This window comes from Glycine soja, chromosome 15 (genome assembly GCF_004193775.1).
Source record: "Glycine soja cultivar W05 chromosome 15, ASM419377v2, whole genome shotgun sequence".
Lineage (NCBI taxonomy): Eukaryota > Viridiplantae > Streptophyta > Magnoliopsida > Fabales > Fabaceae > Glycine > Glycine soja.
In genome coordinates this window covers 16,669,249-16,682,431 of record NC_041016.1, presented here as the reverse complement: position 1 = coordinate 16,682,431, position 13,183 = coordinate 16,669,249, and the positions used below count along the sequence as shown (strand labels likewise).

General features: G+C 31.4%; 1 protein-coding gene and 1 long non-coding RNA gene across 5 annotated transcripts; one reads left to right on the top strand and one right to left on the bottom strand.

Annotated features, from left to right (window-relative positions):
• Nucleotides 1-742: 742 nt before the first annotated feature.
• Nucleotides 743-1,788, top strand: LOC114386425. 4 transcript variants are annotated; one of them, XR_003661079.1, is made up of 3 exons: nucleotides 743-961; nucleotides 1,260-1,320; nucleotides 1,526-1,788. It is a non-coding gene; the product is annotated as an uncharacterized LOC114386425 (long non-coding RNA). The 4 variants fall into 4 exon arrangements; XR_003661081.1 differs by having other exon boundaries at nucleotides 1,260-1,395; XR_003661078.1 differs by having other exon boundaries at nucleotides 1,255-1,320.
• Nucleotides 1,789-4,181: 2,393 nt separating this feature from the next.
• LOC114385893 (stress-response A/B barrel domain-containing protein UP3-like) lies at nucleotides 4,182-4,514 on the bottom strand. The gene has a single exon (XM_028345934.1). The coding sequence runs from the start codon at nucleotides 4,512-4,514 to the stop codon at nucleotides 4,182-4,184; it is 333 nt and encodes a 110-aa protein (XP_028201735.1).
• Between the last annotated feature and the right edge of the window lie 8,669 nt (nucleotides 4,515-13,183).

Below are 13,183 nucleotides of genomic sequence, written 5' to 3'. Positions count from 1 at the left end.
ATAAAATCTTCCCTCATCAATTGAAAGAATGAACACAACAATTGATATTAGAATCTAATTCCAAGTTACAATTGATTTATTCAGTAAAAATGATGTCATGCTTACAAAAAAAAATCAAAAGAGTTTTTGAAACTAAGACATTGAAAATGTGTAAAGTTTTTAAGGATCATAATGATCAATTTAACAAGTGGGGTAATTATTTTTCAAAATTACCAATTAGGAATCGATTTTTTGAATTATTACTCATTTTGAAATAAGTGATAATATCTATTATGACTTATGATTCATTATTACTTGATTTTTTTATTTTTTAAAATTAAAGTCTTAAACTTTTTTATGATTTGAAGTTTTTTTTTTTACTATTATGACTTTAAAGTCAATTTTTAAAATCATAATTTTTTTTATTCTACAACTTTAAAATTGTAATTTTTTTGTTTTACGTTAATTATTTAATATTGTAAATAATTTTTTTAATTTAATTATTTAATAAATAAATATTTTTTTAATTTTATTTAAAATTTTATATATTTTTTGAATATTATTTTATTTAATATATTTTATATTTTTTAAATATTATTTCATTTAATAAATTTTGCATATTTAATATTTGATATGTTTTTTTACTAATGTTAAGAAATTTTATTTATTTTATAAATGAAAAAAATAATATAAAGTACTTAAATTTAAATATTTTAAATTATTATTTTTTTTATCTACAAAACAAATAAAATTCTTTAACGACTCGTAACATCTATTATAGCATCGGGACTCAGATCGAGTCTTTCGTATTATCTTCCCTCTCTTTTAATTCTGTTCATGTTTTCAATGTTCCGGGACTCTTAAAATACAACTTGCATCGGGACTCTTAATGCACGCGTATCACTCTCTAACTCACGCACAAATTAACCAATATTTATTCTCCAACAATTTCATTCCCAATTCGGTTTCTTTTGACTGATAAGTGAGAAATGGGTTTCTTATTATGTGATGGTTCAATTCTGTTTGTTGACTCAATTTCTAATGATAGAAAAACTCATTAATGCCTTTTATTTGTTCCTGATGTTACTATTCTAGGGAGTAGTTATTTTATTATTCTGAGTATGGTATAATTTAAGGATCATATTGTCAGTGGATAGTTGTTTTTTTAACATTAAATTGTAATGTTTCTGATGTGAATATATGTTTCCAGCAGTCTTTCTCCTTCTATGTTTTGCATTTTCTTATTCTCTCTTGAAAAAAAGACAATGCCTTCAGTGCAGGTTGACACCTAAGATACCATATCTGGCAATATCCATGGAAAACTTGATAGTTGTTTAAGGAGTAAGTGCAGGCTTTTCTTTGAGTTACTTATGAAGTTCATCTTATGAGTATTTCTTTCTCAAACTTAATTGACAAGTATGCTTTACATTTCTACAAAGACAATATGCTCCTTGCCTATTGCATTTGTCATACTTTCTCAATTATTATGCTTTCTATCATTCTTATTGTGCTTATGAATTATCGTTTGCCATACATACCATTGAAGCTCTTGAAAGATGCTGAAATTGGAGATGCTGCAATTGGGAAAGCTCAGTCTACATGGAATCTTTTTGCTTGCTTCCTCTCGGTGAATTTTCTATATTTGAATTTGCATCTTACAACAGCATACTTATCTTTTAAATGAGTTTTCCCTATTGTTGAGGATGAGTTTGTGCACGTTTTGGGCGAGGAAGCAGATTGGGTCCATATTATAATCTGGACCTTATGTCTGAAATTCGAATTGGGAAACAAAATTGATTTTCTATACTATGTACCATCCTTATCTCTGAAATTGAGTAACCACTGTTATACTTGAAATTGAAAAAATGACAAGGATTTGTGAGAAGGTACCTTTTGTGAGAGAACATCATCTAGATGTTAATTAACGTAACTTAACAATGTTTAATTAAATTTTTAGAATATGGTTGTTGAATTAAGATACCTATGATGAAATACCCTAAAACTCTGCTTATAATGCCTGATATCGGTTGAGGCAACAAAGAATTTTGTAGTGTACCGAGAGCTTTGCTTGTTTTATCTTTAAATTTAATCATTCTTATATAGTAGCAGTTCCGAGAGCTTTGCTTTTTTAATTTTAAAAGTTTGAAGTAATTGGCATAAGTCCTGGTCGTGAGCGTTGGGAACAATTGGCATGATAAAAAAATTTCAATACCAGCTTTGTGTTAATAGAAGGGACATAACATTTTAACTGTGTTCATATTGAATTATGTTTATTTACATATTGTACTAATTATTCTTACAAAAAGATATTATAAAGAACGGTCCGTGCATGGCATGGGTAGTCCTACTAATTAAAGCGACTAAATTGAGTATAATTTTCACATCCTGTTCTCTAACACCGAATCAAACCTAACTTGTTATTCATAATTCAAATAAATTCATAAAATTTGTCTCACTTAACCCACCAAATGAAAAAATCAACACTAATAGATATTGGATATGTAGCTTTATTAATTATTTAAATAAAATTTTTTGTTATTGATAATAATTTTATTCAATTTTAAAAAAATTGTCTCCAATAAAAAATTTTGTTTTGTGCATACCAAAAACTAATAGATCATGACACTTTTAAAGTTTAAAGTCTAGTTCTGACTAAATAAATTCATGTGTTGCCAATATTTATGAGAATCATGTAATCCACCGTCCATTGTTTCTGGCTTTGCTAGAATCTGCAAACCGCTAAACCAGAAAATTGATAATGCTTGCGCACATCTAATAAAGTAGCGCATATGTCCCAGTGCGACAACTGTTGGAAATCCTTGTTGGAAAGCATACAACATAATATTCCACAATTCATGGCACCCAATCGTGGAGTCAACATCCAGTATGTGTTTGGTTTTGAGTTTTTCCTCTAAATGAATGTTAAATATTTAACTTTTAAAAGGAGTAGCTTAAGAAAATATGTTTCTTGAAGAAAATATGGTGGATGGGCATTGAACCCATGCTTAAATGTCAAAACAAACAAGTTATAAACATTCATTTATGTTTACGAGCATGATTAAAAATTCAGTGAAAACTTATTTGAGACAAGTATTTTTATCAAATCAGTAGGACTCTTGTTTTTACTTTTAATTCTCTGATCTACATTAAAATGTGTGTTGTAATAATTTTAATTACAAACCAAACATGTACTATAAGATATTTTAACTTGATTTTAAAACACACCGACCTTTATTTTATCTGAAAATGGATTGTGAAGGATAAATCCAAGTCAAATCAACAAATAATGTAAACGCCGCAAATAGTAATGGTGTGTTTGGTATGGTGTATTCTTACAAATAATGTAAACGCCGCAAATAGTAATGGTGTGTTTGGTATGGTGTATTCTTACATTAGTTTCTCACGCTAAAACAAAAATTACTAGTAGCTTCTCGTTTTCACGTTAAACCGAATGCCCACATTCAAACCCAAAAAACCACACAGAGGCTTAAGTTCCATTCAAACGTGAAAAGTCACATTGGTGATGGGCAAGGGCAACTACACGTTTTAAATCTTAATCCAATTGAGCTATTATAACGTTGGAGACAACATATGCATAGTCCAAGTAACAAATCGCAACTTCTCAGATCCTTCTAATATTGTTATATAATTAGAATTATAGTTTACCTTGATAACTTATTTGATGTGGCCTCTATTTGAGTTTGGATGAGGTTTATTAAAAAAAAAAACGCATATAGCCAACCCCTATTATACAAACTACTCAAACAAAACATTAGTTACCAAGACTGTCTTTGTTTTAGGTGAGGGTGAGATAAATAATGTTTGTTTTCTATGGGTTTCACGTTTTTTTACGCTTTTCTTTAATTCAAATATTTAATTTATATTTTAATCTCCTTTATTTTCATCTTCCACATCAAACACAATCTAGATTTTAAGTATCGATTGTGTCGCGTTTATTGATATTTTGGTAAATCGCTGACAAATGCGAATAACGCAATCCCAAAATGTTGATATGCTGACCCTAATTAAATTATGGCCATTGATCACTTCTTAAATGAAAAATGTTTCTCACACACTCAATATGTTATCTTATACTTTGGGAGAACGAGAAAAAAAAACAAAATATAAATATGATAAAATTTATGATACAATAAAAAAAATATAATTTTCTATATTCTTATTCTTTTCAACAAAACATAAGACTAAGGCACCACATAGTCAACAACCACCACATCCTCCACAACCACCCCCAACCCCTCGTCCAACTCCACACTCTGTAACTCCTCCCGCTCAGGAAAAACCGCGAGCGAAGCGAGCGTGAAGCCCTTGGCTCTCTCCGGCGAGAAGTTCTCGTCGTAGGAGAATTGCCAAAGAACTCCTGCGACACCGTGCTCCATTCCTCGTACAACACTCAAAGCCTCGTCCTTAACCTCCTCATAGATGCTCTCCTTCAGCTTTAAAAAGCTCACGCGGAGGGCCGAACCTTTCGCTAGCGGCGGAAGGTTCACTCCTCCCGCGACCCAATCGACGACCATAAGGTCATCGCAGACAGGAAAAAGGAATCCCTAACGGCGTTGACGTGGCTGGGGTGTTTGTTATAAACCTCAAGGGCTTCCTTGGAGTTGTAGCGGTTGTGGAGCATGTGCGTGAAACGGAGACCCGAGGTGGTGGTGGTGGGCCCGTTGCGGAGGAGTGGGCCCACCGTGAGGTGCTTGACGCTGTCGATGGTAGCCAAAGAGTTCATGGCGTTGACCATCGCGTTGACCTTGGTCGGTTCCGTGTCGTCTTTTACCTTCACGAGGACGACGTGTTCCACCACCGTGCCTTGGCTCGTTGAGGACATTCTGATCATTTAAGAACGCTCTCTGGCGCGTGGTCGTTGAGAGTGGGGCTTGAACGGCGAGAGAGTGATAGGAGGCAACGATGGACATGCTTGCAAATGCAGAAGACTCTGCATCTCGTTGTATAAAGTAGAGTGAGAGAAGAGAAAAATGAAAGTGTTTTCCCACTACAAAGGACTATTTTAGGTGCTTTTGTACTATAATATTGCTTCATTTTATTTGCACGTTTTACACGGACAGATGCACTTTATGGGTTTCATATTTTAAGATTTTGAACGGAGGTTTAAGATTTTATACAGAAATTAAGAATGTAATTATCATTTTTATATTTAGCAAAAAATTATTGCGTTTTATATAAATTAAATTGTCTTTCATTTATATTTTTATTCTATTGACTATATAATAGAAAAAATATTTAATGTTTTCCATAAGGTTGGAGAAATTAATAAAATATGATAGGAAAATTTAGAATTTTTCCAATCAAGAGGGGTTGACATTTAGGAGGATAGCCATTAACCGACCGTTGAAGACCCACTTATATATTAGGTCCAACTTCTTGGCCCTGTTTCATTGTACCCATGTTGTTGGTACTGATGTCCATGTTTTCAGAGAGGTCTAATGTTAAATATACTCATCGCATGCAATGCTGCAAACGAATGTTATTTTTAACATCAATTATAAAAATTAATGTTGGAAAACACTATACAACATCGATGCTATCCAAAACTAACATGGTATAATAGAAAATATACAAAAAAGCAAAAATGACATCTATTTTGGAAAAACCTATATTATATAATACTTACAATATCGATTTTAACAAAACTGACGTTATTTTTGTATAACACAATACAACATCGATGTTGACAAAACTTACATTGTTTTTGTAATTTTTTTTTATATTTTGTTTATTTGTTAAATGAACTCAAATCTATAAATTGAAAGCAGAACCAATCAAGGTAATATATATTATATTCAAATTATTATTGAATAAATATTATTAAATAAAGGAACACTAAAAGTACATGAAACAATAATCTTAATACATAAAATCATCTATAACTTAATCTACAACATAACTCTAACAATTCTAAAATTTCTTAAACACTTAGTGTGTCATTTCTAACTCTTAGTAAACATTTTGTCCACTTAGTGCTTCTACTTTTATACCCATGTTGTTGGTGCTGATTTTCATGTTTTCAAAAAGGTCAAATGTTAAATATACTTCCTCACATGCAATGATGCAAACGAAACGATGCCAAACACAATTGAACACTACTAAAAAATTGACATTTAATATCATATTTTTAGACATTTAACATCGGTTTTGAATCAATGCTGAAATCACCGTCATTAAAAGTAGGTCATTTTTAACACCGATTATAAAAATTGATGTTGAAAACCACTATACAACATGGATTCTACCCAAAACCGATGTGATATATTAGAAATAGACAAAAAAAGAAGCACAAATGACATTAATTATGGAAAAACCGATGTTGCATAGTACTATACAACATCGGTTATGGTCAAAATCGATGTTGTATAACACAATATTTTTGTAATTTTTTATATTTTGTTTATTTGTTAAATGAATCCAAACCTACAAACTGAAAGCAGAACCAATCCAGGTTAGAACCAATCCAAGTAGTATATGTTATATTCAAATTATTATTGAATAAATACTATTAAATAAAGAAACACTAAAAGTACATGGAACTATATTCTCAATACATAAAATCATCATCTATGACCTAAGCTAAAACATAACTCTAACAATTTTAAAATTCCTTAAACACTTAGTGTTTCATTTCTAACTCTTAGTAAACATTTTGATCACTTAGTGCTTCTACTTTTATCCTGGTAATTGCATTTATGTATGATTAAAATTGGGTTAACACAATATCAATTAATAAAGAAAACAACTCAATGGAAAATAAGATGTGTATTATTTATGAAAGGAAGAGATTACAATGGAGTTAATTTTCCTATTGCCATGGAGCTAAACTCATACAGAGGTCTAATGCTCTTTGTCCATGAGGACCATAACAGACTTAATGATTCTCTCCCCTATCCTTTTTCTCTCTACATCCCAATATAACACAAACCCATCTCCCAACTAGATCTGTCCTTTCTCTTTGCCACATAACTATTGTTTCCCTGCCCATTCTTATTGTTTTTAGCATACACTTTCTCTAGACTAGGGGCTTGGGTAGCTAATGTGCTAATTGTCCATTTGTACCCATATTCTCATTTGGGTTCCAATTAATTTAGGATTTTATTTTTCAATTTCTTTTGGACCACTAACTAATGCAATATGAATCTGTCAAGTTAATGTATTATTGCCCAGAAGAAGAAAATACATACAAATTCAAACCTACTATAAAAACAATTTTTATTTATATGTTGTGTTATAATTCTTCTGGACATTAATGGGACTTAAATTCCTTCAATTGACTTTGCAGTTCTTCCCTATTCAAAATTGTTGAATTTTACTTACAAAATCTTAGATATCTATTGTTGATGCCATTTGCAATTTTTGGGGTCTTAGGCTGTGTTCTAGGTCATGGAAATTCTTGCCCATTGTCTGGAAATGGAGTCTAGTGTGCATCAAATGGTGGATTTGTTTTTTTTCGTGTTGACTCTATTGCATAATTTTCTCGTGGTTTAAAAGGTGACATGTTTATTTCTTTGTTACACTTGAATGTTTCTAAATAAAAAAGAAGAAAGAAAATGCCAAGCCTGACACTTGATTTATCTATTGGTCCTATGGGTACTGAACACAATTGATAGGCACTTAGGCAACAAATTTAAAATTACAAGAAGAAGGAATCACCTGGGGGGGAGGCAAAGACATAAGCAAGAGTTCAACAAACTGCATCACCCAGAAGAAAGCCATGAACAAAATCCCCACATGCGTGCAAATTGGTCAATATGTGTCACTCGGCTCCTAAATGTTCGGGAACTTAAAAATGGCCTCTTATATAATAATGTGTCACAAGAATCAACAAAATAGTGTAATAATCACTAAATCAACACAAGGTTAAGTTTAGAAACTAATTAACTTTGTCTTTCATGACACAAGTGATAGGCACCACACAGGTGATAGTTGTTGAATTATTCATCTCCTCCAGGCTCTAAGTGTTGAATGTTTTTATTGAAGAATTAGTCAATAGAAGTAGTAGATGGTGGAGAGAAAAATAGCTGCTATTAGTTGAACATAGGAATTTACATGAAATAAAGAACACACACAGACACATATAAATTCAAGTACAATTAGTCCAAGCCAATTTTAGCAACTAAGCTACAATATACTTAATCAAATTTTACAGCAAAATAACATGGATAACAGTTACAAACTTGAAGCCAATAGCACACCTCCTCCATAAACCTTGGAACAAAGGAAAATAAATAAAATAACACTTAAAGCATAGCCTATCAAGTTGTTCTTAAATCTGTTAACCATCTAGATTATTAACAATAAAACAGTGCAATCTCGTAAATAAGATAACAAAATCAAACAAGAAATTGATAGCAATTTGTATTGAGTGATACAAACATCACAATTGAATCATTAGCTAATCAACCTTATAACATATCATATTAATTTGTGCTTATAGGGTGTTGTCATTTTCTCTCATCTAATGTTTGGTCTAACCTGATCTACTAACTCTCATGACTACTATAATCAAACTGAGCTTCAAGAGTAGTGACAGAAAAATAGACACACACTCACGACAAAACACAAGCACAAGCACAACCTTCTCTCCCTTCCCTATGTTATGCTTCCCTGATTATAAAATAAAAGAGGCACGGGCACAATGCATGCACCATGAATGTGTGTGTTGCAAAATTGGCTAAGTATTGGCCAATGTTCACAAGTCACAATATATCCCAAATTTACTAGAGTAACCACGCCCATGAGCCTCTTAATCTTATGAGCAACCACGCCCAACTACAGAATCAAAATTAAAAAAAAAAAAAAAGAACACCAACTTAATTAATCATTTTTCTTCCCATAGTTTCCAATGAAGAAGTTGCACATTAATCTCCTAATGGTGTACCAGCTGGAGATCAATAGGGTACGTACAACTAGCTCATGCTAAAAAATTTAGCAATTAATTACTTTAAAAGAAGGAAACAATCTATTATCAAAACTAAACTACTTTATTTCTTTTCATTTTTTTTGTTCTTAACAATATGTTTGATCCTCTACTAGACAATACATTAGCAGAGAACATTTGAATTTGCTTATTTCCATAAGTGGAGAGGATCCAAACTATGTGCATGACTCTATAGGAGTTAGAGCATTTCATGCCACGAGGAAAGCCATAATCAGTGTGGCCTTAGGTGGAAGGACCTTATATGGCAGTTGTCTCAAATACTGCACAATGGATTGTAACAATGGTAGCTAGTGGCATTGATAGGGATTTCCTGAGCATTAGTGAAGATGACACGTTAGATTTGAAACTGAAATTGCAGACTTAAGGTTTTAAGAAGACATTATCATTGCTAATAACTATTAAGTTTAATCTTGTTGCAGAATTTGGATTAAAGGATCAACAGACTACAAGGCTAAAAAATGATCTTTGTATAATATCTCATCAGGTTCAACAACACCTCAACTAGTGTTTGGTATCACCTCAACTAGTGTTTGGTATCACCTCAACTATTGCTAAAGTTTTAAACATTATTTAAGAAGTCCACTTTCAAAAAAAATATAATATAAAGAGAGCATACAATTTAACAAAAGAGGGACTAAACACACACACAAAGTTTTCCTCCCTATAGAAGTTAATTGATATATGCCCACCATAGGACCATTATAACAATTAGAGAAATAAAGTGCACCTCTGTTTTTGCTCTTTCTCAGTTTGCTTGCGAGCAATTTCACCAGTTGTGAAACCAATTGTGTCAAACTGTGAGGTTGTCCCCAAAAAATGACCTTCCAATTCCTATGATACATGTAAAGGGTGTGTTAGAACACATAAAAAAACTTAATTTATGAATAAAAATATATATTAAGTTTAATTCATCACAACTAATCAATATTTATAGAAACATCCAACAAGAAATTAATTATTTTAAAATTCATTATTACCATTTTCAAAGGGATTAAGATGCTAGCTAATTGCATATTGTACTTGAAGTCATTTGTTGTTATTGTTTCAACTGGCAAGCAGTGATAGCCAGTGGGGCTATCTGGACCCTTTAGGTCTACTATGCATAAATCATTGACATTATAAGCATTGGAAGTGGATGAAAAAAGAGCAGAAAGGAAAATAATGATCTTCAAAAACATGTTCTTCATGTCTTACGAACCCTGTTCACTCTAAACAAAACATTTATGCTCCCAATCATTGTCGAGACAAGTCCAACCCTAAATGACAACATATCCCTCGATTTCCCCCTTTCAATATCATGCCCCTTCTTTGATTCCACAACTTAAATTTGCTACCACTGAAGTAATTCTACCCACACACCCTGATCCACGCAACCCTAAACATTCATTCTTTGGATGATGCACTTCACATTTTTTCCACCGTGAATTCTAAAAGCAACAATTATACCCATAAATAAAAATTAAAAATGACACAATCAAATGACAAAGATCAAGCCTCAATCAAACCCCTACAATAAAAAATCACTAAACAGATAAAAAAATATAATAACAAATTGAAATTTGAAACAAAGTCAATTTGCAAATTAAACAATAGAAAAAAAAATCACGATTTGATTAATTTGTTTTAGTCGGCATCGAGACAAAGAAGCAGAAAAATAAGTTTCAAAACAACGACATTTGATAGCAGAGTCTAGAGAGAGAACACATAAATTTTTGTTTCCATTGTTATGTGTTGGATTGAGTATTATACACCACCATATCACTGTTTCTAATAACCTATTAGCCTATCATCCTTTTTTCATTGTTTCTAGCATGCTACAAACAAGGCAAGAACAAAGCTCCCATTGCAGATGCCAAGCTTAATTAAACTAATACATACATACTTTTTTATTATGATTCAGTAGGTCAATAAAAAGGACTAATTTTGTTTTTGATTTAGTTAGTGACCAAATTGGTTTATACTTACCAATTATATTTTTTGTTTTTGCAATGTCAAGAACTAACTTGTCAGATAGTCGTTAAATTCAACCTACAAAGACTAGGAATTTTTTAGTCCCTCATTTTTTATTAAAACCTTAAAGAAATTAGTAGGGGCCTACACATACCAATAAGGAGACACTAGGAATTATGAGCTATGTTGCACAACACATCAACATCCATGCTCACCATGGTTCTACTGCTCATAGACCATAAGAAAGCACCAAACCACATTCTATTAATCTCCTTTTAATATAAATAATAATGGTTACAGTATCCAACAGAGTTCTATATATAAAAAAACTACATACTTGCCTCGTTTCAAAAAGCAAAAACAAAATCCTTAACAATTAGGAATAAAAATGAAGAAACAAAATCCAAGATCAATAATAATGGTTACCGTGTATGCTCCTAGAGCTAATCTGAAGTGCCATTTACATCAACATTCAACTTCTGCACAACAACCATATCCATGGTAGATCAATAATAATGTCCACAAACACTCTAATTGAGAAAAAATTATGTCCCAAAATCAAGGAAATGTAAGTTCAAACCTGGTTTGACACACGGTGGCAGTGATGCAGTGCCGGATACACAATGATGCAGTGGGCAATGACAAATTAGCAATAAGGGAGAGTAAGGGCTACGTTCCAGAGAGAGAGAAAGTAAGGCGCCAGAGTAAGATTTAGAATTATTATAAAAGAGCTAACATCAATTTTTAAATAAAACCGATATTAACCACGCATTCCACTACATTAGTCTTTAAAAATTGATGTAAAATAATTACTAACAACATCAATTTTTTTCTTAAAACCAATGTTAAGTTTCTCTTAATAACATTTATTTTTCAGAAACCAATGTTAAGAATATCCATTTATTTACGAAAATGCAATTGTGCTTAATTTAACATCGATTTTTCTTGTAACCAATGTTAAATTACCGATGTTGAATGCTTATTTTGTAGTAGTGGAAGCACAACCATTCTTAGTCCTCTAGAGTGTTAGAGTTATATATACTACATGTTTTAATTACAAGATCAAAGATTAAACAATTGGGAGCTATGTCGTATCTTAATTGGATCAAAGAAAAGTTGAGAGAAGCAAAAATGGAAAAAGTGGCCACCATGGAAATGTTAGAAAGAGTAAGTAAAAGGAAACAATTGAATGGTTTTCTTATTTTCTACCATTGACTTTTATGCAGTTGTTTTTTAATGACTTACTCATCATGCCAATTAGAAAAGGCATGGTCATAGGAACATTGTGACCCTTTCCCTTAAAATTGAATACCTTTCTAGAAGTTGTGTTGGTGGGTGTGGTGTTAATTGAAAACACAAATGAAAGAGGATGTGGCCAATAGTTCCAAAGAGGATAATTTAGGGAAAAAAGATACAAAGGGGTATATTTAATAATGTTGGGAGCTATGTTTAGCATTTGCCTTAAATGGGAATTACTCTTAGCTCAAAAAGAAAAGAAAGATGAGAGAGGTGTGTTATTGTTAAGTAGTGAAATAAGATACTTATCTTTATTTTAGACTAAAGTATGAAGTAAATTTAATTAATTACTAGAGAGAGAAAAAGTAAGATTATTTTATTTTTATTTTTATCACCAATCATAACTTTTTATTTGAGAATTGTGAAATAATCCCTCTCCCCCGTTTTGTAAGACATTGTTTTGAAAAAAAGTTATTTACTTTTATAAGATTCTTTTCTATTTGTCCATTACATTAATTATTTGTTCACTAAAATATTCTTACTTAATTTAGTTTATATAAAATAAATACTATGAAATATCTCTTTCTCTCTTATGAGGATTGGAGAATGGAAGAGTTTAATTTTAAAAAATTAAAACTCCGCTACTATTATTCTTTCTATGAATTAATTACTTAAGAGTAATTTTGAAAAAAATCATAAAACTACAAATAAGTTTAATGCTAATATTTAAATTAATTAACCTTTTAATAAGTGTAATTTAGTTAATGATGTCTTATAATTAAAAGGGAGAAGTACTTAATGATACAAAAAAAACACAACACTAATGTGACCAAAACCGATTATGATACACTTAGCGTGAGTTCCATCAAATTCACTTTTATTTAACATTTTTAATTCAAATTTATCTGATTAAACGTAAACACATCCTTTCATGCTTAATTCTTACTTATTATATTTGTATTGTTTAGCATTGCTCTTGAGAATACTTAAATCTATTCACACTTGTCTTAATTGAAGGTAGAGTTAGCAAAAAATGGATGGATCAACCCACTC